This window comes from Boleophthalmus pectinirostris, unplaced genomic scaffold (genome assembly GCF_026225935.1).
Source record: "Boleophthalmus pectinirostris isolate CB_2022bp ecotype Guang Dong unplaced genomic scaffold, ASM2622593v1 HiC_scaffold_84, whole genome shotgun sequence".
In the NCBI taxonomy this organism is placed as follows: Eukaryota; Metazoa; Chordata; class Actinopteri; order Gobiiformes; family Gobiidae; genus Boleophthalmus; species Boleophthalmus pectinirostris.
Genome location: NW_026571525.1, coordinates 1 through 25000, shown reverse-complemented (window position 1 = coordinate 25000; position 25000 = coordinate 1). Strand labels below are relative to the sequence as shown.

Sequence of the window (25000 nt, the reverse complement as noted above, 5' to 3'; positions counted from 1 at the left end):
TATGCCGAGCAGTGAGTGGCGCATTTGGCCGCAGTGCTCCCATCCTCCATCTCATTGCCGTCGGAGAGCTAAGCAGATCCCCCGTCCTTGGTCAGCTGGTCGCCTACAGCTGCCTGTCCGTCCACGTCCATTCGCTTCCTCCTTCCGTGGATCCTCCCCACCTCCGCTCCGGCTCGAAATCCTCCATTACCGCATAGACCGAGCGAGAAAATGGTCGCTCCCGTCTGTCCGCGATACTTATATTGTGCAATAAGAATAGTACTAATGCGCAAAATTCCTGATGGCACTTTTTGCTCGACGCGCACTCTTCGTAGTCGTAGCTAGTCGAGCTAGTTGAAGCCCTCTGCAGTGTTATTTGAGATTTGAAGCCGTCACAAGCAATAGCCTATGTCTCACCATGTAGCGTAAACGTTTAAGGGGCGGTGTAATGAACATAAACCATTATGTCGAAGCGCATTCGCAATCTAGGGCCAGTGCACACGGCCACACACACTTTTCATCAAAGAAACCACACTTTTAATAAAACGACTCCATACACAAGTTTAACAAAAATAATTAATTTACACAAAAAAATATTTATGGGTTCCAGTGTCCTTTTTATATGTAAGATTTTGAGGACTTTTTCCTTTTCAAAACATATTATAATTCGATTTAAATTGTTAATCACTATGAGAATGGTCCTAATTTTTAATCATACTTGAACAACAAACATTGTCTTTAACATAACTTTAGGTTACTTGAAACACAGTTGAGTTATGGCTAATTCAATTTCTTCTTCTTTTCTTTTTTCTTTTCTTTTTGCTTATTTAATGTAATACTTTTCTCTTTTTTTGTAGTTACGCTGTACATCAACAAATGAATGGAGAAATGGAGGCCACTACCCAGGACCAAGGTTAGACTTTGTGATCACATAGTCATAAAAGAAAAAGATAGTAAAAACATGAAGTAAACATACTATAAGACAATTAATTAGTAAGAATTACATATTTAAATGTTGAAAAGGTATTTTTGAGCAATTGTGAACAATTTGTGTGACTTCTCTGTGATCTCCGTGTGGCAGTGTGGGGACAGGATGACCTTCTTAAACTTCTTGAAGGGATGAAAGTGGCTCTTCCCCAGAAAGACGTGACCAAGTACAAAACATCTGAGTCCCATCTTGACTGGCAGAAGGTCGCTTTCAACTCCTACACTGCAGAGATGTGTAAACAGAAGTGGCTAGAAGTTTCTAAAGAGGTCAGTCACATTTAATTTCAGTCAAATTGTATTACTGTATTTCCATTATTCGTAACATTTTTCCCTCTCTTATTTTAGATACGTAAATTCAGGACCCTAACAGAGCTCATTGTCGATGCTCAAGATTACATAAAGAATCCCTATAAGGGCAAGAAATTAAAGGTAAATTATAACTAAATATTATAAGTTTTTGTCCAAGAGGTTTCTTTACTAAGAAAGTTAAAGTAATGTGCCTTTTTTACCAACAGAAACATCCAGATTTCCCTAAAAAGCCTTTAACACCATACTTCCGCTTCTTTATGGAGAAGAGGGCAAAGTATGCAAAGTTGCATCCTGAAATGAGTAACCTTGATTTGACAAAGATTCTCTCAAAGAAATACAGGGAACTTCCAGACAAAAAGAAGGTATGAAATAGATTTGATTTTTATCAGTCTAGTTACAGTGATGCTAGATTGATTTTATGTTTTTGCTTTCTACAGAAAAAATATGTTGATGACTTTGTGAAGGACAAAGAAACGTTTGTACAGAGCATGATGAGATTCAGGTATGTTATTTGTGGAATACAAATCTATAATCTGTGTTTACAAAGCTGTAAACATTTAATTATTTTATGATTCAGGGAAGAACACCCAGATCTGATGGAAAACATGACAAAGAAGGCTTCAAATGTCCCAGAAAAGCCCAAGACGCCGCAACAACTGTGGTACAACCATGAGAAAAAGGCCTTTCTCAAGACACACCCAGATGTAAGAATTTTCAGAGAGTCACTACAAAACTATACATACTATGCCACTATAAGTCTGCAGTGACTAAAATGGTAAATATTTCTTTCAGGCAACCACCAAAGACATTAAAGACAGCCTCGGCAAACAGTGGACACAGTTGTCGGACAAAAAGAGGCTAAAATGGATCGCAAAGTCACTGGAACAATATAAACTATACGAGGTGGGGGCAATGATTTCAGGTCATAAAATATTTCAAATAAATTAGCACTGTAAAGTAATATTTGATTTAATAATTGTTTGTAGGAGATAATGCGTGAGTACATTCAGCAGCACCCTGAGTTAAATATGACCCAAGGAGATATTGTGAAGTCGACTCTGACGAAAGCTGAACGGCATTTGAAAGACAAATCAGACGGCCGGCCTGACAAACCACCACCGTAAGTTACATTCAAAATACAAGTGTGACAAGCTGATATATTTGTTTTACTGTATATTTCAATAACTTGTGTATTTGTGCTTTCAGAAATGGGTACTCGATGTTTTGTGCAGAGCTTATGTCCAGTATGAAGGATGTCCCCAGCACAGAGCGCATGGTGATGTGCAGTCAAAGGTGGAAAATGCTGAAACAGGCAGAGAAAGATGCCTACCAGAGGAGGTGTGAACAGAGGAAGAAAGAATATGAAATTGAGATGCACCGGTTTTTAAGTGTAAGTTTATTGGGTATGATAATATCCATCCATCCATCCATTTTCTTCCGCTTATCCGGGGCCGGGTCGCGGGGGCAGCAGCCTAAGCAGGGACTCCCAGACTTCCTTCACCCCAGACACGTCCTCCAGCTCCTCCGGGGGGACCCCGAGGCGTTCCCAGGCCAGCCGAGAGACATAGTCCCTCCAGCGTGTCCTGGGTCTTCCCCGTGGCCTCCTCCCGGTGGGACATGCCCGGAACACCTCCCGAGGGAGGCGCCCAGGAGGCATCCGGAACAGATGCCCGAGCCACCTCAACTGGCTCCTCTCGACGTGGAGGAGCAGCAGCTCTACTCCGAGCTCCTCCCGTGTGACTGAGCTCCTCACCCTATCTCTAAGGGAGCGCCCAGCCACCCTGCGGAGGAAACTCATTTCGAGCGCTTGTATCCGCGATCTCGTCCTTTCGGTCACTACCCAGAGCTCATGACCATAGGTGATAATATCTTATTTTATTTATTTCTACTCATAATTAACTCATCTTTCTATAGACATTGCCAGAGGAGGAACAGCAGAGGGTCTTAGGTGAAGAGAAAATCGGAGTAAGAAGAGGCACTGGAGCCAGCAGCCCAGCTTCTAAAAAGAAGAGCAAGGCAAAGGTACTTTTAAAACAAAATATATTTTATATAATGCTGTAAAGTTTGACTAAATCACTCATGTTTTGTAACACAGGTTAATGCTGAGAAACCCAAAAGGCCTATTTCAGCCATGTTTATATTTTCTGAAGAGAAACGTCAAAAATTACAGCAGGAAAGATCAGATCTCTCAGACAGTGAACTCACAAGGCTCTTAGCACGAATGTGGAATGAGCTACCTGATAAGAAGAAGGTAATTAAGTGCAAAATTGAGATGTGAAAACGATCCATTAGGTCTGGTACTTCTGTCAAATTCAACCGTGTCTTTGTTTCAGGAGAAATATAAACGCTTAGAAGCTGTTCTGAAAGCAGAGTCTGAAAAAGAGAAGAACGTGGATCGCAGCCGTCTCCCGGATCCACCCAAAACTGCACAGGACATCTGGCAGCAGAGCGTCATTGGAGACTATCTCGCCAGGTTCAAGGTATATACATCCTGCTTTCATTTTAGTTTGTCCCCGCAATATTTCCAGTAATGATTATTATGTGATTATGGTTATTATTATTATTATTAGTGATTATTTCCGGTAAAGCTTTTCATTTGTATTTTTGCCAACAGAATGACCGGCCAAAAGCACAAAAAGCCATGGAAGCAACTTGGAGCACGATGGAGAAAAAGGAGAAAATAATGTGGATCAAAAAGGCAGCAGAGGACCAGAAAAGATATGAGGTTAGACCACATTAAAGAACAGTTCAGTACAATATGTAATGTTAAGTAGATGGTAATTTAATTGCTCTGTCCTCCATAGAGAGACCTGTGTGAAATGCGCTCTCCGACTGCAGCTGCCATCGCCTCAGGAAAGAAAATGAAGTTTGAGGGTGAACCCAAGAAGCCCCCATCGTAAGTCCTTTTGCTCTGTGGTCACGTAGTTTCTGTTAAAGCAATTGAAAATGAAAATGCTCAGCTTTGAAATGTGTTTTTTTTCTTTAGAAACGGATATCAAAAGTTTTCTCAGGAAATGCTTTCCAATGGCGAGTTGAATCATCTCCCAATGAAGGAGCGGATGACTGAGATTGGCAGCCGCTGGCAAAGGTTACCTCAGAAAGACAAAGATCGCTACAAAAAGATCGCAGAGGAGAAGCAGAAACAATACAAGGTCCTGCTTGAACAGTGGCTAGCGGTAAGACTACTTTAAATCATTCATCATTGGACTTACAACTATGAAATATTGTTCTATATATGGACCCTCTGGAGTCTGAAATAAAGATTGATTGATTGAAATACATCTACATACTTCTGTTACTCCAGTGGTGTGTAATGACTGCAGTTTACTTAATTTTGTGTTGTTGTTTTTTCCCCCACAGAGCTTGTCATCACAGGAAAGAAATACATATAAAGAATACAACTCACAGGTATTTACATGTACTTCCTTACAAATTAGGTTTGAAGAACATTTATTCGTTATGAAACATCTTTTAAATGAATGTCTGGATTTCTGAATTATAGAAACGCAAAACTTCAGCGAAACCTGGAGGACCCAAAGCCAAATCAAAGAAATCTGTGAGTACCATGACATTTGTAAATTACCGTAGTGTGTTTACGTTTCTGTAGTTTAATTTAACCGGCTTTTATTTTAGGAGTCTGAAGATGAAGAGGACGACGATGACGATGATGATGATGATGATCAGAAGGGCTCCTCTGACGCAGACTCCTCCAGCGACGAAGAAGATGATGATGACGACGATGATGTAAGTGAAGGAGGGCTTTATGGATTATAGTTTGAGTAGTTATGTATGCCATAATATTTGAATCTCATGACACAAAATCATAACATCAAATACCGTCTCGGTTTGTTGAACACCTACTTAGTCTATAGCAGCGGCTTTAAAGTATTTCACACCAGTAACACCAAGTTAGATTTGTGGCTTTCCAAGTTCAACGTTTAAACTGGTCTCAAGCAGGGCTAAAATAGACCATAAAAAAATCGTGTCTAAACAAGATCTAAGCTGCAAAATATTGATATTGAATGCTTAAAACTTCCATGAAATGTAGCTAATCAAAATTAAACAAGTCTAAACTAGCAGAGGATCCTGAGTAACACCAGAAGACCAACTGCCAGCAGATATCAGTAGTACATAAACCACAGTTAGGAAACACTGATTTAGTTTATTGCAAGCACTGTCTTATTACCAAAGGGTCATGGTCTATGTTGCTTCTGCTGTTCAGTGCTAACACAACAGTACAGTGTATTTTAGAGGCATGAAAAGTTGACAGCAATATTGTGAGCTGCCACTGCTAATTAAATGTGATTGTTATTATACAGAGGGATGATGGTGATGATGACGATGAGGATGACGACAGCGATGAAGATGATGACGATGAGGCGGAGGACAAAGAGAACAAGTCAGAGGACAGCAGCAGTGAGTCCGGCTCAGGTTCCTCAGACTCAGACTCAGACTGAACCGGACCTAAAGAGTCCCACATGAACTGAGCAGCGCTGAGCTGAGCCAAGAGTCCAGGGAGTTCCGCCACTGTGCCAACCCTGCACTCCTCCTGCCACCAGAGGGCACACCTGTGTCTCATACTCATTCACTCATCATGGCTGTGGTTTTCGTCCCAGGAGACTGCTCGGTCCAGTTTCCTCACCTCCGCAGCACGGGCCACTGACTCCAGTTGAAGAGGCATCCCACTGGTTTGGTGATCCTCAAACGTTCACGTTTCGACCTCAACTTAATGGTTCATTGTTTAAAAAAAAAAAAAAAAAAAAAATAGAGAGTTTTAATGTTTGGGGTAAATTGTTGCCCTGTTGTTTTATTTTCTTATTCTGATAAAGAGTTAGACACGAGTTGTGAACAGGCTTTATGAAGCCAAAGATCACTTTAGGAGGGCAGGCGTGTGGGGAACTGAACAATTGCACTCTTCAGAATGTTTCCTTTATTTTTTCCAAAATCTTTACCGTTATACTTTTAATTTTATTATGTAGATTTTATCTTGGTTTATAGAACGGTGGTATTTTTCAGGAAAAAATCAAGCCATTATGAATGTTTTTCTGTTGCTGGAAATATTCAAAATGTGTTTTCTCATGTTCACGTATTTCAGTTACAGTGTCTGTATAAAGTATTCACATCACTCAGGCTCATGTCTTGTTGTTTTGCATCATTGCAAACTTTCCCCAAACTTTTATTGTGATATAAAACAGTTCAGCTTGACAAAAAGCTATTCAAATTTAGAGTGCTATTATTTTAACCTACTTAAAATGTTAAAATGTGCCTTTCAATGAAAATGTGGTCCTTTTGTAATTCTAACATAAACCTTGAAAATATTTTTGGGCTTGTAAAGAAAACAAGAGTTGACAGAACACTTCATATAGACACTGTTCAGTCCATTGCACATGACATTTAGATTTCACTCGTCAAATTTATTCTTGGGCCTAAAACTGTTCAGTGTATGGCATCTACAGATACATTGTTTTATTCTGTATTTTTACTGTACATTTGTTGGCTTGTATATTGTCATTTTACGCTTCTCTCGCAGTTTTTGACGAGTTTTGCTTTGTGTTTTGGTCTGAAATAATTTGCGGATGCTAAATTGAATCACTCATTGGGTTTGTTTTGAGCTTTTAATGGAAGCGACTGTAATCCAAATGTCTTTTGTTTGTTTTGTTTTTTTAATCCAAAAGGCGTGCACTTATTGTAAATTGTGTGAATTGTGCATGCTAGCACAGAACTGTACATATTTGAGGGGATGTGTGTGTGTGTCTTTTGCTGTTGTGATCACAGCATGCATGTATGTAATTCTATGGGGCATCCTCCCAACACCAGGAATTGAATGTATTTTTTTTTTCCTTTTTGCCCCAAAGGGGCAAAGGGCCTTTTTGTTGCTCATTGCTGTCTAAATACTCAAGTTACATACAATTTCCATTACACAAACATGGTAACTGTTATTCATCAATGTTAAAATGTTTTCTTTATAATTTGACCGAAACAAAACCAGCGTAGACTTGTAAACATTTCAATGGGGGAGGAACTGGCTGTAGTTTATACTATTATATCAGGAACAGAGGGAACCGAATTACCAGATGTAATTACTGTAAATAATGTTTTTGTATTGAGTGCTCATTGTTTTGTTAAGTGTTTAATTTTGGCTTACAGTTAATTTGCCTGTTTTTGTTGTTTCGTTTCTTTTGTCAGTTTATAGAAATATCTCAGAGCAAAGCTTTACAAGTTTGTACTGCAGAAAATTTGACAAAAAATTGATGTTTTCTATAGCTGAGGGAAGTTCTTATGTCCTTGTAGTTGAAGTATTTGGGCAAATAAAAATCTTGGAAGAGCCACATTTGCAATCTGTTTCTTTCTCATTTACTACAATGGTTTCCAATATCTATTTTACCAGTGGATACGCTCAAAACCCCTCCCTACTGTTTTATAACGAAAAAATGTGTTTAAAAAAGATAATAGAACAGTAATTATTAAATTTTAAACTTTATATGAGCATTTGCAAGCACCTACAATCCTGTCAAGACTTTTATGAACCTTTTTAGGTACTGAGCATGTTTAATAGTGTAATAATAACATTGATTCATTTGTTCACAATAACCTGGAACCATGCTTTGAGCTGTAGGCATTTATTGTTGGGCAGACCAGTTTTCAAATAGGCCTGTTATTGTGGTTAGATTGTCTAGTCTAAGTGATCAATGAAATAGAAACTGGGAGATAAAATATGGATTTGAATGTTGGTCTTCCAAATTATTTGAAATATGCTCAAAAGCGTGTACAGTATGTTCGAGGTCTGGTCTTGAAATCCAATATATTTTTATAGTTTGAAATGCGTCAACTAATTGGAACTTCAAAATAAAAGCACGTCTTCCTCACACCTGCCCCTAATCAAATAAATCTCGGTAGTTCTTTTTTGGGGGGGGATTTATATACATATTCTATCGAGTAATAACATGCTTACATACAAATACAACCTCGTAATTGATGAGAGAGGAATAATAAAACTGTAGACGGAAACGTGAGCTTTTATTTTGTAGAATTAAAACTGGGAACAGGATGTTTTCATTTCTGTGATTGGTTCTTCAGTGTCTGGGCCTTCTCGTTTATAATTACGCTTTTGCATTAGTTTAACAGAATAGGGACACTAAACATCAAACACTGTGTCTAAATTATGACAAAATGGATTTAACGGAAGAGAGGCGTAATCATTTCTTGAGATTTTTTTAGTACGCCGTGAAGGTGATGGTGCCACTGCTGCAGCTTGTCCAGGCTGAGTTTGCGCTGTGACCTATGGGTTTGACAGGGTAAGAGGAACTAACTGCACATAATCAAGATATAACATTACATTAGCATCGTTAGAGTTATGCTGAGATGCTAGAAACATGTCTAAATGCCATGCTGTGGTGCTTTGGTTAGCATGCTAGCATCACAAACCGCTAACCTGCAGAATTGATATTTGGTTTGTATTTTTTTTTCTGATTATTCCAACTTTGTTCGTTTTTTGCTAGTTTTTGTCATTGGTTCATGTATCGATAACCACCAGAAACATCTGTCTTATGCATCACCTGTCAAAGGAATACTGTATTGCTTGCATGTGACCATAATATTGATAGAGAATTCCTTCAAAACCATTGTCACTGTTAAATACATGCTGGCGTTTAGTTAATCATATGGTTACTTGGTACATGATATAAGAATCTGGTCAACACAAGTGCAAAGGCTACAGGTGAATTCTAGTATCATTATCATTGCTTTGCATGATCATACATTTGCTTAAACCATTATATTCAACGCTAATGAGTAAGGAAAAATGTCAAAACAATATAATATTTAATGTGGTAATGTTTAGAATTGACAATTATGCTTCTTCACAGTTTTGATCATTTTCATTGAAGTCTTATTTGCAAACGCATCTTTCTTTTCTTGCAACAGAATGAAGAAAGTTGTACAACAGATAATAACTTCATATAAAGTAAGTCAAATGCTCTTTCTCATCTATTTTGCTACCTCTACCACTCTAATAATTAACCATTTTCTTTTTTAATTTCACAGAGCAACTACTCATTATACTGCAATCAAAACTTCCCATCCAGATTTTCAAATGAAAATGGAGGATATGCCCCTGTCAGGCCCAGACAACACCAGGCTGGAGGTGAATGATAGAACAACAACCCATGGGTTTCAGAAAGATGAAAAATCAGGACTGTTGCGATAGCGATTAACATGCTCATGTTTTCTTTATAGGCTTTGGTGCATGACATCTACTCTGAGCTGGTGGATGATGCCTGTTTGGGCCTGTGTTTTGAGGTGCATCGTGCGGTCAAACAAGGCTACTTCTTTTTGGATGAAACGGACCCAGAAAGCATGAAGGAATTTGGTTTGTCCTACAGATGTATTAAGATCTTAGATTGACACGTGCAAAATTGTACTATAGAATACTTAAATGTATTCCATATAAAATTGTAATTATAGACATTGGGAACATAATTTATAGTTGCTGTTAGCTGTAGGGCTGGGCAATATGACAGAAGAAATGTATCAAGATTTCCAATTCAAATTTTATTTACTATTATTAAAAAAATAAATATTTTGTCTTAATTTCATGAATATAAACAAGATAGGCCATTTAATACAAAATACAGTCATATTTCTTCCTCCAAAGTTGAATTTCTGCACATACTTAACTGACCGAGAATAGCCTGTAGACATCTCAGTTAGAAAGCCCCAAGCTGATTATTGACCACTGGAAATATTTAGGTCTAACTGGATTAAAATATGATTAATTGCACAGCCCTAGTCTGCTGCTAAATGTCCATAGAAATGCATCAACCAAAATAATGCATAATAAGTAGAATACTGTGCTTGTCTAACTAATTATTTTTCTTGTAGAAATCGTGGACCAACCTGGAGTGGATATATTTGGCCAAGTTTATAACCAATGGAAGAACAAAGAGTGTGAATGCCCCAACTGTAAAAGACTGATCGCTGCTTCTCGCTTTGCCCCTCACCTGGAGAAATGTCTCGGTATGGGACGCAACAGCAGCCGAATAGCTAACCGCAGGTACAGCCATTCACAAAAAAAATGAATCACACATTCACTTGGATTTGTAAGTTATTTTAAATTATAATGTGTCCTACTGTTTTAAAGGCTAGCCACAAATAACACCATGAGTAAATCTGAAAGTGATCAGGAGGACAATGATGACCTTAATGACAATGACTGGTCCTATGGGGCAGAGAAAAAATGTGAGTATATTTTAAACCTTGTTGTTGTAATGTTTTTATTTATTTATTTGTCCTGGTAAAGTTGATTTGATCTAATCTGGGTTTGTTTATCTACAGCCAAGAAAAGAAAGCCAGAAAAGGTACTGTGGGTAGTCTTGTTTTTATATTTGAATAAGTTTAATTGTGTATAATTGTTCTTAAAACTTTTTGTAGAATCAGACTTCTCCAAGAAGGTCAAAATCACTAAAACATAAAAATGGTGAATATATAGTCCATTTCACACAGCAATGTTTGGGGTAATTTTCATATATTACAGTACTTGTGTTTACTCTTCAGGTGAACTTAGTGGCAGTGTCCCATCAGATGCCTATAAGGTGGCTTTTTCATGTCCTACAATATTGCCCTACATTACTTCTGCTTTCTTATTTATACAGTGGTTCCTTTGTTTTTAGTACAACTACAGTTCTGGCATTAACTACGAAACACTGGGCCCAGATGAAGTCCGATCTGTGCTAACAACGGTAAGAGACAATATTATTACGCTATGAAAATGCACTTCAGTTGTAAGATACATAGAAATTCAGTCTTTCTAATGATACCTGTAAATAACTGATTATGACTTAGACAAACTTTACTTATCCTCAAGGGAAATTATTTGGACACAGTAGCTCACACACAATGATATATTATAACAACAGAGGGCAACAATATAAATGGTTATAATAAATTCAAAATAAGCAGCAAAAATAACAAGATACTGGTGCGAAATAAGACATAATTAAATAAATGTATATGTGCAAGTAAAAATAATGAACTATAGTAATACAAATATATCTCAGCTATGCGTAAGAGGTCATAAGGAGAAAACAGTGCAAAGATAATATAATGACTGACAGGACATATGGTTGTCTGTTACATAAGGGTGAGTTGTTGTTGTGATTTAAAGCCTCTGTTTTTGTTTAGCCATCTTATCTATTTTGTGATTGTCTATTTCTTATATTCAGCAATGTGGTGTGATTTCCGAACACTCCAAGAAGATGTGTAACAGGTAAGTTACTATTTAATCATACATTATATTTATGTATTTGTGTAGCCTATGTAGTACTAAACTTATAGCGATGTCCTGTTTGCATGTATGTGAGAGCATGATCAGTTTCATTTGGTGTTTTGAAATGAAAATGATCATGTATGTTGGGACTAATGCAAGGGGAACACAAGTGGCAACCTAATTTTGAACTTTAGAAATTAAAATTGGCTATTTTTTGCATATACAATTTAATACAAAATCTTCATGGACGTAATCAGTGATCAAGAGCCATAAACAATTCAAGCTGTTGTAGATTAGTGATTCTCAAACTAAATCAGGCTGTTCACTAATAGAGGTCTAAATATAGAATATAGGATAAGATAAGGCTTTTATTGTCTCCTGTAAACTAGGGCTAAACTGTGACTGAGACTAATTAACGGTATTATGGATACTTTGTAGTGGCATCATTCTGGGGATGTAAAAAAAGTTTCAAGATTGTCTGAAAACTACAGAAAAAATATCTATTCGTAGTCCTGTTTAGGTGTTTGATTTTCAACAAAAACATTGTGACTAACTTAAAAACTCTTAATTAGCTTGCGACTGTAATTTTATGTGTGAGAGAATTGTTCAACGGCACAAATCAGCTCACCTGTTTTAATTCCAGCCAAGTCAGTTCTTTATGGTCAGATTGTGTTAAACTAAAGCTCAGATCAAAGTCTAATAATGCCTCAGACAGAGCAGAGCCTACTGTTAGCATTACACACCCATTGAATATTGACAGCTGCAAAAGAGGGATTGTTCTCATTAGATGTAATCAGATATAGATGTTTACATTATAAGAACAGAACTGTAATGTTAGAAATTAAATCATACATATTTCTAACACAATTTGAAAGTTTATGTTTACTTTTTTGGTTTAGTTTTCAAATCAATTATTCAATCAGAAGGCAGAATGAGCCCAGTGAAACCTAAAGGACTCTCTATGATATAATGTGTCCTAACTATTTGACTGCTATTCCCACCCCAAAGGATTTACTTTTGGTAATCATTAAAACACATGTTACAGCTATCATTACAGCACATTCAAATCAATAGAAAATTTCTAAGTACAAGTGACAGGCACATCCCAGTTTGAGAAGCACTGGTCTGATCTCGTGGTCACTGGTTGAGTCCGTAGGAGCGTGTCTTACCCCTCCCTGTACCAGCGCGTGTACCAATGAAGGGGAAGGGTGACGTTTTAGGGGTGTGTAATGCCACGCTGTGTCCCGCCAGGTCTCAGCGCTGCCCCCAGCACACGGACGAACAGAGGAGGGCCGTCAGGGTGTTCCTCCTGGGCCCGTCCGCGTGAGTGGTCCCCCCTCCTCCCCCCATCCCTCCCCTATCTGCCTCCTTCACCTCTCTCTCCTCTATCTCTTCCTTTCCCCTTCTCCTCTTCCTCCTCCCCTCCCTCTCTTCTGCCTCTCTTTTCCTCTCTCCTCCCCCTCCCTTTCCCTCCTTTACCTAAAATTGTACTTGACCATAGAGTGATGTCTGAATGAGTGCTATTGACCCCCATGTTGTAGGTGAGGCTTATAAATCATTTGTGGTCAGGGTGCCAATAATAATAACAACAATATTTTTTTCTGTTTCTGGGCTAGTTACTTGCAGAAGAAAACAGCAGACTTGTAGCATTTTGCGATGCTTAAAATAATGACTGAACATGAAAATAATTCTGTACCATCTGTCTGTTCATTTGCTCTACATTGTATTTTTTAATATGTAAAAATGTAAAAATACATTTACAATAAGTCTGTATAGTCCTTCATTTGTCCAGGAGTGTTCCAAGGTAGAAAACATTTCAGAGCTAGTCATCTGGATACTGTTTTAGAAATCAGGACATTGCCACTTCAATCCAAATGTCTTTTTTAGCTTGATGGTACTGGCATGAGAAACTATGGTACATACTGCTTATTTAGCCTAATGATAAATCCTAGTGTCTCAGACTAATACCACCAAATTGGATGGGAGTCAAAATTTGATTTACAAAAATGTTTTCATGGCAATGGAGTTCATATACTTAGGGATGATCCTCTAATATCTTTGCCTCTGTATTGGTTGTCTTAGGCCTCCGCTCCCTGATGCTGACGCAGTGACGGAGAGTGACAGTTTTGACATTCCTGATGGACAGAGCCTGATGAGCCGTTTACAATGGGAGGATTCACCCGATGTGTCTCCTACTGACTCTGCCTCGTCAAAAGCCAGTGAGTAAACTAAGGGACACATCATTTTAACCCTAGAACACTTTCGCTATAAAAAGTTACACCATCACTTTTGCCGGGTGATTTTTACCCGATATAATATACCCAACAAAAGGTACTTGTCATAAAAAATAGATCAAAATATGACAACACTTGATAAATTAGAGTGGTTTTCTTTTATTTTCAACTGTGGTATGTTTAACAAAATGGAAAATAAAAACATAGGAAGATCCTACAAACATGCTTGAAAATTACTAAAAAATTTGGAATTTGAGAACAAAAAAATCCTAAAAAAAAAAATAATGATAGAGGAAACTTGGTCTTTGGTCCACCCATTCCTGAGACATGTGAGACTTCCCTGGTGAAGGCACAGACTCCTTGGCACGCAAACAGCTACAGGAGAGAGGAACAAAAAATAGTATTTTTTCAGTGTGTAAAAATGACCACTTGATTAAAATATTGTTTGCACCATAAGAATTCACTTTGAAATCACCACTTTGTGATATATATTCATAACCACTGCACTAAATAAGGCTAGCATACACATTCCAAGAACATTCTTACTTACCTATTCCTTACATGCAGTCAGTACACGCAGGGTAGTAATGGCGTGGACACACCGGTCGACGGCAGGTCCTGAGGTGGTACTGTGTCTGGCAGTCAGTCTACTGTAATCATGGAGTCGCTTTTTTTTTCTCTGACGACTAGGCTCAAAGTCATCACTATCACTGTCATCATCATCATCATCACCTGGTTTCGGAATGTAGTCCAAATCACTGTCACTGTCATACATCTCTTCTGCTTCCACTTGATCAACATCTTCATCACTGCTTTCCCTGAACAGAATCTCTTCTATTTCCTTTTGGGTCAAATACTTTACTGGCTTCCTTTTAGACATTTTTTCTAGAATTGTTCTAGAACTTCACCTGCTAGCTATCTTGATTGCTAATGTAGCTCTTTGCTGAAAGAAAGAATGTGCACAGTTAGCTAGCTAGCTACATAATGTAGCTTTTGACAAAAAAAAAAAAAAAAGAAGAGATCTAATCAGCTAACAATTGCCAAGTTAAATAAACCTTACCTATGTGTTACTCACTAGCTGAGATGTCAGAGAGGGACAGTAAATATGGTGAGACTGAATGTTGTCACCCTTGACATGTGGCAGGATCACTTGATTTTATACACTAACACTATCGCTGGGTGAAATTCACCCAAAACGTACATTACCCTCTATCACTATGGCCGGGTGAAAATCACCCGAAACCAAGCCTGGAGGAAAAAGTGGGCTTTGGGGAAGGGAAACACCCACACCTTCATAGATGTTAAAAACAATGGTGAAGCTACCCAGGGACTCATGACACTCAGAAAAATGCAACATATTGAAAATCATGTAAATACATTTGCTCGGGTGAAAATCACCCGGCGATAGTGTTCTAGGGTTAAATCTGTAATACTGATAAGAGATACTCTAGCGAACCATCCCTTGTCCAATTAATTGTATCGTAATGTTGTCATACATGCATTCAAGCTCATGGTGTCATACTATGTACGGAATACCATTCCGAGATGCTAAAATGAAATTACATTTCAAAATGGAGTGCCCTTCTGCATATTTTTTACTCAAATTAGTCATTCTACTATTCTTAACTTTTCCCCTTGAGATCTGTGTGTAAGTCATTGCATTGCATATTTTCTATACAAATATGCTGTAAAAATAAAAATAGAAGTACTAATAAATTCTTTTAATATGGAAGAAGCCTATCCACTCCAGTTATGTACTAGTATGTCTCAGACACTTACATTTGACTATATTCACAAATACCTTGTTCTTTCCCAGGTACTAATCATTCAGATTCACGAAGACCTAAGAAGAAGAAGAGGCCGTCTCTGAGTATGAACAGCAGCAGTGGGGGAGGCGGAGGGGGCGGAGGGAGCGGAGGAGGAGGGGGTGCCGGAGGGCCCTCTGGTGGCAACGGAGGAGGTAGCAGCAGCAGCAGCTCTCAGAGTAATACCAGCTTATCGTCCAAAAAAAAGAGGCCCAAACCGTCAGGACCCTCAATGTCCAGTATCTATGACGACTGAACGCACCAACTTTTGGTGACTATATTCTCATCATATCATCGACTCTTACACAACCAGTGATTCAAAAGAGTGAAGAGTGAAGAAAGCGATATGCACGATTTTTTATTAAAAAACAAACTTGTGATCTCCAAATATCATGAAATACATTTACAGTACGACATAAACATCATGTAAATTTAAGATATTGATAAATAGTTGATCAAAATTATAGCTATTTTGATACTTTGCAGTGACATCATGCTGGGGGTGTTCTACACGTATTTCTAATGGTGGTTCTAGTTTAGGAGTTACCCTGGTGACCCAATGCCCACATTAGCAAACACTCTCAAAAGGTTTTAAGACTGTCAGAAATCTCAAAAAAAAAAAAAATGGACATAAACAAATAAAGTTAGCCCATGACAGTCATTTTACATGTGAGAGACTTGTTTAAGAGCACATTTAAATCTCTGCACCCCCAGGGAATGTTGATAAAATCAGCTGCAAAATATCAATAGCTTCATGTTCTAAATTGAGCTCTCAAACTACTATAATAATGTTTTAAAACTGTGAATAACTATGATATTTGGAGATCATTTTATTATAATTTTGGTTGTAAAAAATATAAACTTTTGTCTCATTTTAACAGTCATCAGCCTCATGTGTATATATATATATATATATCATAGAAGCAGGGTTAATTGGCCAAGGCTTTATTTAACTTTTTGATAATTTAAAGACTGTATTTTATTTTAGACTCCAAGTCATAATAGCTAGTTTTATGTTGACAGGTGCGATTTAGGAGATGCAAATGGTTACTGCAACTTTATTAAGAAAAAAACTGAAATGCTCTTTCATTTTAACATTCTAAATGCTAGAAAACTGGCCAAAGTTTTTATCATTTATGTAAAAAGACTATTTGAAATTTGAGTCCAAGTCATGCGGATAGTTTATTTTTGGCATGCTAATTTCAGATATGCATCTTATTATATCCCCAAAGGGAGTTTTATTTTATTAAGCAAGTCCATGTTTATAAAAATTAGTTATTTTGAAATTATTTAGTTTATTCAAAATGGACACTTGACATTTGTAGATTTGAGTGCTCATGCGTGGCTTTTAAATCTGAACTTCTCGCGTAGTATTGCACATTTGCGTGTGTTTGTACAGTGTGTGCCTTTTGTATGCTCAGTTTTGTTTTGTGTGACGACCATTGGTTTCTGTGTGGTAAGTATGACTCCAGGATGTAATCCAAACTATGCATCCCCGTATGTGAATTTTGTGATGTTTGTGCCATTTTAACTTCTTTGTTTACAGCGGTATATTTAAGTTTTAATTTATCACTGCCTAGTAAGTGATATGTAAATATTATTTGTGATTTAATGCAGATTTTGATATCTGAGGAGCCACTAGGCAAACGGCACATGTATGTATGTTTTTATGATAAAATGTGATGGAAATGAAATCATGATAAATACAACTTTTCTCTGTAGTAAGACAGATCTTCTCCTCATTTTGTCACTTGAAAACTTTTATGTGATTAGTACTTTGATTCATTGTCCTTGAAACAGTCTTATTTAAAACCACCTGATCTTTTTCTAGTCAGCTAAGTTAAATTCTTTGATTGCTGCCAATTATACTATTACAGCTCTTTTCTAGTCAAAGAGTGTTTGTCATTTGGAGTCATGACAGTGTGGTGCAGGTGAACAGAAAGCTGACAATCTTGACTGTTGGAGCATTTTGATTACAGAAAAAGCCTATGGATTAACAGTTGCTGTTAAATATCTAATTTATACATGTCACAATAATTGCATATTGACCTTTATTTGCACAAAGCGACACATTCTTTTGTATTTTTGTAATGTGTTAATATTAGAGGTCTTGAGTGTTGAAAAATTTGCATCAAGCTGGAGGTGTTCTACATGTATCTCTGGCTCTACTTTTTAAGATGGTCTGAAAACTGCTTATAGTCTGATCAGATTAAGTTTAAATTGAGTAACAGAGCTTCTAACAGAGCAGTGCTTTCAGGTGACTTCATGCCCCCCAAGAATGTTGATTATATCAGTTGCAAAGTATCAAAAGGCACCAACTGACTACATTAACTAACATTTTTGATTGTGTTCTTTATTTTATTGCTCATGCTTCTGGATTATTTAAAATATTTATTACTGGTCATTATGGTCATTCAATAGTGTAGTAGTATTGTAAGAGAGACAGTGTACTTCAGCCTTAATGTTATAACTCAACTCTAACTGTAACATGCATAGTTCAAACCTCATAACCAGACAGAACAGGGCTGGTTTCAAATGCTTTATTCTGAGACATTTCTGAAGTCAAAGCAGTCCAGCATTAGATTACAGTTCCCCCCATAGACAAGCAGTCTACGGATACTCCAAACCTTTAAGTGCCAGATGCAAGATCATCTGAGTCAATCCTTTTATTTACAGACAAATATGTACATTTTAAAGGAGTCCTATCATTTCTAGCAATAATTTTAATTCACCAAAATCAAGATCGCAACCTCTTTTTTTTTTTTTTTTTTTTTAAAGCAAGAGAAATATTTTAAATTGGCTCTGCACTGGGGCAGCTGTACAGTCTATTTTGCATACAGAAATCAATCATCCAAAAGACAAAATGAATCAAAGGAGTACATTACAATGATGTGAGAGAAGTTATGTTTGTTTCAGTTACGTTTAGCATTATATTGTACACATAAAACATTGACACAATCTGAAAACCAAGCAACAGTACAAATGAAAATAAGCTAAAATGTTTTCTTCTGAAAGAGGCTAAGTCATGGTTAAGCTAAACTTCTGTCAAGTTTACCCAAGTTTTCCGTGATACAGCTCACCTCCACGCCCCCACACACTTGCGCACACTGAATCCAATCATCTATGGTTCATTTCTATTAGTCACCATCTTCAGACGACTCCCACTGCTGCAGCTATTCTTATTCTCACGACATTCATGTTTTTGGCCTTTTCAGCGGCTGTGCATCCCAAATATGAGAAAGCTAAAGAACACAGTGACTCCCACTAAGGAGATGGTCGCGGGCGCGGTGAAGAACTGCCTGTAGTTGATTCGGAAATACCAAACCACAGCCAGGATCACCACAAAAACAGGCACCACAAGGCTACTCGTGCTGAGGGCCACTCCGGCAGCCATGAACCCCCCCGAGCCCCCCGATCCAGCCCCAGTCTGGGCTCCGTCCTCTTGGCCAGACTCGTGAAGGGTCTGGGAGATGTGGCAGTGGATGACACTGTTATGGCTGATGTTGAGGGATTTCAGAGTTCTCTTTGGGTCCTGGAGCAGATGGCCCTGGTAGATGAGTTTAATCTGCTGCTCACGGCCAGAGAAGTATTTACTGCAAAAAAACACAGACAGGAGAGTTAATGAGACATTAGGGGGAGATTTTTAAATTTGTGAAATATGTTTTGAAATCATTTTGTATGTAAAATGAGGATCAAATACATATAGTTAACAGTAATAATAACTTCTAATAATAGAAGTAATAGTAGTTATCATGTTTTACTATAATGCTGCTATAAACTTTTGAGACTGCAGATCACTTATTGGTCATAAAATATCCCAAGAGCACCTTATCGCCTACTCTGTGTTTCTAAACATCAGCCCCTGAGTGAGCTGCGCTTGTTCACATGACGATGGATTTTATATGCAAATTTTACAGTTCGCCCCTGAGCACCTTTCAAGGAAGCCTCACAGCCTATCTTATGCAGATGTTTGGGTAAAACAGACCTTGTGATTAATTTGATTAAAATCAACAATCAGATGAGTCAACACGTTGAAGTGACGATGAATTTAGGTTTGCATATTATAAGAAATTGCAGTAAGTAGAGGTCCTCAGCTCCCAGTTACTACTAATATCATATTTACAAATAAGATACTACTAACACTTGCTGCAACTAATTAGGACAAACTTTTATTTGGAGTGGAGGACGGAAGCATTGCTGCATTAGAAGGGAAGTGATAAAGTACAGTAAAGATCCTGAAAACACCAGACTTTGACATTCGCTGCTAAAACACAACAGTGTGACTGCTACACTACTACACTTCCTCTGGAGCTGATGATGAATTTGAAATGTTTTGTCACTTTGTCCCAGGTGCAAAAACAAACGTGTGCATTAGGTGTGAGTTTCCCCGCTCACCTTTTCAGCACTCCCACTGTGTCCTGTGGCTCTAACACGGCCACCTCCTCCGTGTCATTCAGGAACTTAAGTCTAATCGAGATGGCTGTTGCCGTGGGAGATGTGGCGGAGCACAGAGCCGAGACGTGCATCACTGACTTTTTAACCTGCTCCTCCTCCTCGTCTTCATCCTCTGGATCCTCCTCTTCATCGTCAGAGAGCTGCAGTGTCTGTTGTTTGGTCTGGATATCGAGGAGAGATTCAGTCCCTGCCTCCTCTGCTCCTTCACTCGTCCCATCGCCGTCTCCCCTCTCCTCCTCAGGCTTGTTCTCCTGTGATGCTGAAGGTGTGGGCTGTTCAGGAGTATCTGGAGGTACAAAAGGGAATTAGATACTCACTTATGGAAATGATCATCAGCCCATATGAGTCATATTTGAAATCCTGTTTTATTAAAATAATAATTTACTGCCAGATGTTATCCTAAAAAGTAGGGCTGTAATTGACTACTGAAAGATTGAGTGACAACACTGCACATCACAACTATGTGCTCTAGTAAACAGCGTCTCTGTAAGTAAAAAAGCAGATTAAACAGATCATCCCCAAAACCCCAGCTGATTAAAATATCCTTAGAAATCTTAATAAGTAACTTTTTTTTTTTTATTACTTAACTAAAACTAAAACACAATTTTTTGGATGTAATGATGTAAATTATATTTTATCAGATACATTATTTGTTGTAATTGATTGGAGCAATAATTGTTATCAGAACTAAATGACAGCCTAGGTAGAATTGTCAAAAACTATACTCATCAAGTATGTATGTATGTCTGTTTGTAGTACCATAAAACTACTCTTGGGAGCACGTTTAAGTTGAAAAGTGAAAGTAACCCACCTCTGGAGTTAGCTGGTCCCCCACTGTAGCTGTCGTGACCCCCCAGTCCAATGAGAGAGGCGTGAGCTCCCACTGTGAGGATGGTGCCCAGGATGTGGTCTCCTCTGTCAGCCACATGTGTGGAGAGCCAGGCCAGGACCAGCGCCAAGAGCAACAAGACCCCTCCAGCTGCAGCCACCTCCTGCTCGATCCCATCCAACATGGTCAGTGCACACACTGCCATCTCATCCACCAACACTGAGGAGCAGAACAGTACAGGCACATGGTACGAAAACATGTCTATGGGTGATTGCATGATAAAAATAGCAGCTAAATTGTCAGCATGCCCCCAGCAAAAATAGCAAATACTGGAAATGTGAGTGTATGACCAAAGCAGTATTTGCTGAGTTATGAAATAGAAAACACAATGTCTGAGATAAGTTGACAGACTGGAACATAGGGTCAAAGGTAAATATGGTCACTCAGGGCCAGATGAAAACAGTTTAAAGACACTGTAAGTAACTTTTTTGTTTAAAAACAGACTAAAATAAATGCATGTCTTTTTTTTTTATTCTGCATGGTTTCATTGCACTGAAAAACTTGCGTCTGAACCGACTTGCATCTCCACAAACCTGACTCTTAGTTGGTCTGCTTGTTTCCATGGAAATGTTGTTGCTACACTGTTCCTTAGTATAAACCATATCCATGCCAACACCAATGAATCTTCAACATAAAGCACACGTCTTATTTATATGTTTACTTAGCTTGTTGCTCTATCTAATAATACAGTGAGTGGAATATACACAACACAGACATTGACCATTGCTGGTTTAGGGAACACACAGTTTAATTGCTACATCATTCCTGCTGCTTGTGCCTGATTGTTGATGGTTGATGCATATTTATGAGAAAACCAACATTGATCAACAGCAACAGTGCAAACTCGCAGCAGAAATGCACTCTCCTTTCAATCTTTACTTCAAATAAACTGACAATGGCGAAGTTAAACCCCGAATGTAGATCTATACAACAACGCAGGTATAATCAAGTAGTTAATTATATGTGTTTTAGTTCCTTACCAGTCGGTAGCAAGCAGCGTTAGCTAACATGCTAGCCTAAGTTGTTAGCTAATCACGACCTTCGGCTGTTTAGACTCGCTGCTGAGTTCGTGCTGTCGTGTCACACCATAAACTGAATACAGGCGTCTTTGGGGGACCTTTAGTCGCATACTGCCCGTGTGATCTTACCTGCCAGCTGTGAAATCAGAGCATGTTCGGGGACAGTGCAGGTAGCAGCTGTTCCTTCAGAACCTCCGCAAAACAAACACGCGATGACGTCAGTGCGGCGAGGGGAGAGGAGGGCGTGCGTGAGTGCGTGAGGGGAACTACAGTGGCCCCGTGACTGGCCCCTGCAGAGAACCAGCTCACTACCAAATCAAACGACCAAACAAGGTGAGAGTCACAGCCAGTTGGTACACCGGCACTTATAATGTAACAAAATACACACTGTGAGCTATTGCTCTTGTGCAGATACTTCCAAAATTCTAAAAGGCTATTCATGAGTTTCAGACAACCAATTCTTTCCTGATTTGAAGGACTTTGTGAAGACCTGTAGAAGACCTCTCCCCATTCAAGAGATATATTTTCATTAGAATTGCTCAACTGCTATGATCACAGAGGATAGTTGCCATAGCTTGAAACCCACAAATAGGCTATCACTATTTTTCTATAATTGTCACATTTGATGAAGGCCAATTATTAGCAATTAAATATGCAAGGTTTGTGTAATAAACTATTGCAAGCATTAGAACATGCAGCACACAGTTTGCAATTGCCTATTGCAGCACCCCAGATATAATACATTGTCTACTATGCGATTTGCCAATATATAGATACTGTAGTAGGCCTACAGAATACAATACCAGTTCAATGGTAGGAATAAGTCAGTGATTATTGTTTTAATGTAAAATATTTAATGTCTGTAATAACTGTGATTCATGTCTTTTATCTCAGAGTCCTGTCAGGGCGCAGCAGCAAATAGTCCTTCACAGAGCCGGGAATGTCCAGTTTACTGACCACAGACAAGCACCGGGGTCCAAACTGTGACCGTAACACACTGCGACTGAGGTGCTGCAGAGAGCGGGGCTGACCAGTCTGCTCCTTCACCAGGTCAAAAAAACTCTTGTGCTCCTAAAGAAAAGACCTTAATTATTATGTCATTGTTCTATGTTAGACCACAACGAAAGGCCGTTCCAACTCACCTCATAGATATCCGTGGGCAGGGAGTCCATCCATTCACAAACTGGAATCTGTGTAAATGTGTTTAACAACACCTCCACAGTAGCAGGAGAAGGGGCACACAGCTTAAGCATCTTTGAAGAAAAAAAGTCTCATTGTATGGCAGCATAATACAATATATTCTACTAAATATATTCAAATATTATTAGAAATGTATTTGTTGATATAAACTTATATTATATGAGAGTTATTGCTATAACAAAGCACTGAGATTAAGTCAGGACCTTTGGTGAAACGGGTTTTGCTCCATGGTTCAGAAGGGAGCGTGCAATCTCCTCAGGGTGTTGATCAGGATAGTCTTCCACCACCTTTACACAAAACATAAGAAAATAGAAAACAAGAACCATGTCTTTTTCCTCAAGTAAAAATAGAGGCCATAGGTACACTACTTAATCTTTTGGTATAGGGTTTTACACCAGTTTGTGTCCACGGAGATATTATTTCTTTGCTTGAAATACTTTACACAGTATGGTATTAAACTTATCTATCTCCCTGGATGTCAGATCTGTGGAGAGGCAAGCCCACTCACAGTAACTGAAGCAATGCAATAAATGTAAGTTTAAAGCCATACTGTGCCATCCATACTGTGGAATATTACAAACAGGGGAAAACTTTTCCAGGAAGACAAGCAGGTGATAGAACCTGACCCTCTACCAAAAAGTTACATATGGCAACTTTAACTCCAAGAAACCAATGTTAAACACATTTAAAAGGTGTAGAAAAAGAAGTAAATCGGCATATGAAAAATTGAAAATCCTGCATTCCACCATTAAACCTAAACCACTAGCTACATTTACATGCACACCAAAAATCTGATCATTATCTGATTTCTTGCAGTATCAGATTATTGAAATATCAAATGTTTATATCTGATATGAGGAATCAGATTGCTTTCTGATTTTTCATACCTGTGCATGTGACAAGGAAGTTTATGCAAAAAAGGACAAATGTGGGAAAGACAACAATGAAAGCAGGATTATTAAAGATTTAAAGAGCTATTTTTAAAATTAATTTCCCTTTGACTTCCAAATACAACCGTTACTCTAAAAATCCACTGATGAACTGACAATGTCACCAGGCATTTCAGATCAGATTTCTTTTGTGCTGTAACCACACTAAATATCTGATCTTATCATGGAGCTATCTAATTATATCATTTGAGTTAACAGATTTTACTGTATAAATGTACCCACTATTCATTTCTGTTGTGTCATGTGTTACCTGCAGGAGACAGTCCATTGGCGTGTATCCAGCGCTGTTTTCCACATCGGCTTTGGCTCCGTTCTGCATGAGCATGTGAGCGATCTCGGGGCAGCAGTTTGCACAAGCGTTATGCAGCGGAGTGTGCTTCTTTCTTCCTGCTGTTTGAGGATCAGCGCCAGCCTCTAACAACATCTGGACTACTCTGAGATAACGAGCCCCCTCAGATGGCCTCTCCGCTCCAGAGCACGCGGCGTTCAGTGGTGTCTCTCCTTCCTGGTTTGTGGCCAAAACATCAGCTCCATACAAGAGGAAGAGCTCCACGTGTTTGTCTAGACCTCTGCGGGATGCTACATGCAGAGGGGTCAGTCTGGAATCTCTCATCCGCACATTCACCTCTGCTCCACCTGATAAGAGCAGCTCAGCACATCTACAGACAGATCACAAAAACACACAATACATAGCAGATCACGCAAACTCCTTTTCTTTGCACACAGTTCAGTTCAACGTGCAAACTGAGATTGCAAGTATATTGTTTATAATAACAATTCAAAACATGGCTGCAAATAGAGCTGGTTTTAAAAGCCCCATATTACACAAAATTGACTCTTTTTTCATGTTAGGATGTTGTTTCCTCTTTGAAAACATCCAAGGAGTTGTGTTTTGGTTCATTCACACAT

At 38.4% G+C, this 25000-nt stretch overlaps 4 protein-coding genes across 5 annotated transcripts; 2 read left to right on the top strand and 2 right to left on the bottom strand.

Annotated features, from left to right (window-relative positions):
* The first annotated feature begins 731 nt into the window (after positions 1 to 731).
* ubtf (upstream binding transcription factor) lies at positions 732 to 7606 on the top strand. Its single transcript, XM_055166526.1, has 19 exons — positions 732 to 892; positions 1061 to 1233; positions 1312 to 1395; positions 1482 to 1637; positions 1713 to 1777; positions 1853 to 1979; positions 2068 to 2178; positions 2262 to 2395; positions 2482 to 2665; positions 3190 to 3297; positions 3371 to 3526; positions 3609 to 3755; positions 3890 to 4000; positions 4080 to 4171; positions 4262 to 4451; positions 4636 to 4683; positions 4778 to 4831; positions 4909 to 5019; positions 5595 to 7606. Exons 1-19 carry the CDS (start codon positions 856 to 858, stop codon positions 5730 to 5732), a joined length of 2226 nt encoding a protein of 741 aa, XP_055022501.1. The 5' UTR covers positions 732 to 855; the 3' UTR covers positions 5733 to 7606.
* Positions 7607 to 8298: 692 nt separating this feature from the next.
* atxn7l3a (ataxin 7 like 3a) lies at positions 8299 to 17303 on the top strand. 2 transcript variants are annotated; one of them, XM_020934529.2, is made up of 14 exons: positions 8299 to 8570; positions 9199 to 9238; positions 9319 to 9418; positions 9511 to 9643; positions 10156 to 10327; positions 10415 to 10512; positions 10609 to 10631; positions 10705 to 10750; positions 10828 to 10865; positions 10944 to 11012; positions 11496 to 11539; positions 12791 to 12862; positions 13622 to 13758; positions 15590 to 17303. In XM_020934529.2, the coding sequence occupies exons 3-14, from the start codon at positions 9368 to 9370 to the stop codon at positions 15832 to 15834; spliced, it is 1128 nt and encodes a 375-aa protein (XP_020790188.1). In that variant the 5' UTR covers positions 8299 to 8570; positions 9199 to 9238; positions 9319 to 9367; the 3' UTR covers positions 15835 to 17303. The 2 variants fall into 2 exon arrangements, with proteins under 2 accessions (XP_020790188.1, XP_020790196.1); XM_020934537.2 differs by lacking the exon at positions 12791 to 12862.
* An 800-nt stretch (positions 17304 to 18103) lies between these two features.
* On the bottom strand, positions 18104 to 22192 carry tmub2 (transmembrane and ubiquitin-like domain containing 2). Its single transcript, XM_020933006.2, has 4 exons — positions 22071 to 22192; positions 20845 to 21081; positions 19974 to 20319; positions 18104 to 19171 (listed from the first exon to the last, which is right to left on the bottom strand). The coding sequence occupies exons 2-4, from the start codon at positions 21065 to 21067 to the stop codon at positions 18790 to 18792; spliced, it is 951 nt and encodes a 316-aa protein (XP_020788665.2). The 5' UTR covers positions 21068 to 21081; positions 22071 to 22192; the 3' UTR covers positions 18104 to 18789.
* A 613-nt stretch (positions 22193 to 22805) lies between these two features.
* On the bottom strand, positions 22806 to 24750 carry LOC110169989 (ankyrin repeat and SOCS box protein 16; the record flags this gene model as incomplete). Its single annotated transcript, XM_055166525.1, has 4 exons — positions 22806 to 23012; positions 23084 to 23194; positions 23345 to 23428; positions 24342 to 24750. Coding segments are annotated over 4 exons (790 nt in total), but the record flags the coding sequence as incomplete, so codon positions are not given.
* Between the last annotated feature and the right edge of the window lie 250 nt (positions 24751 to 25000).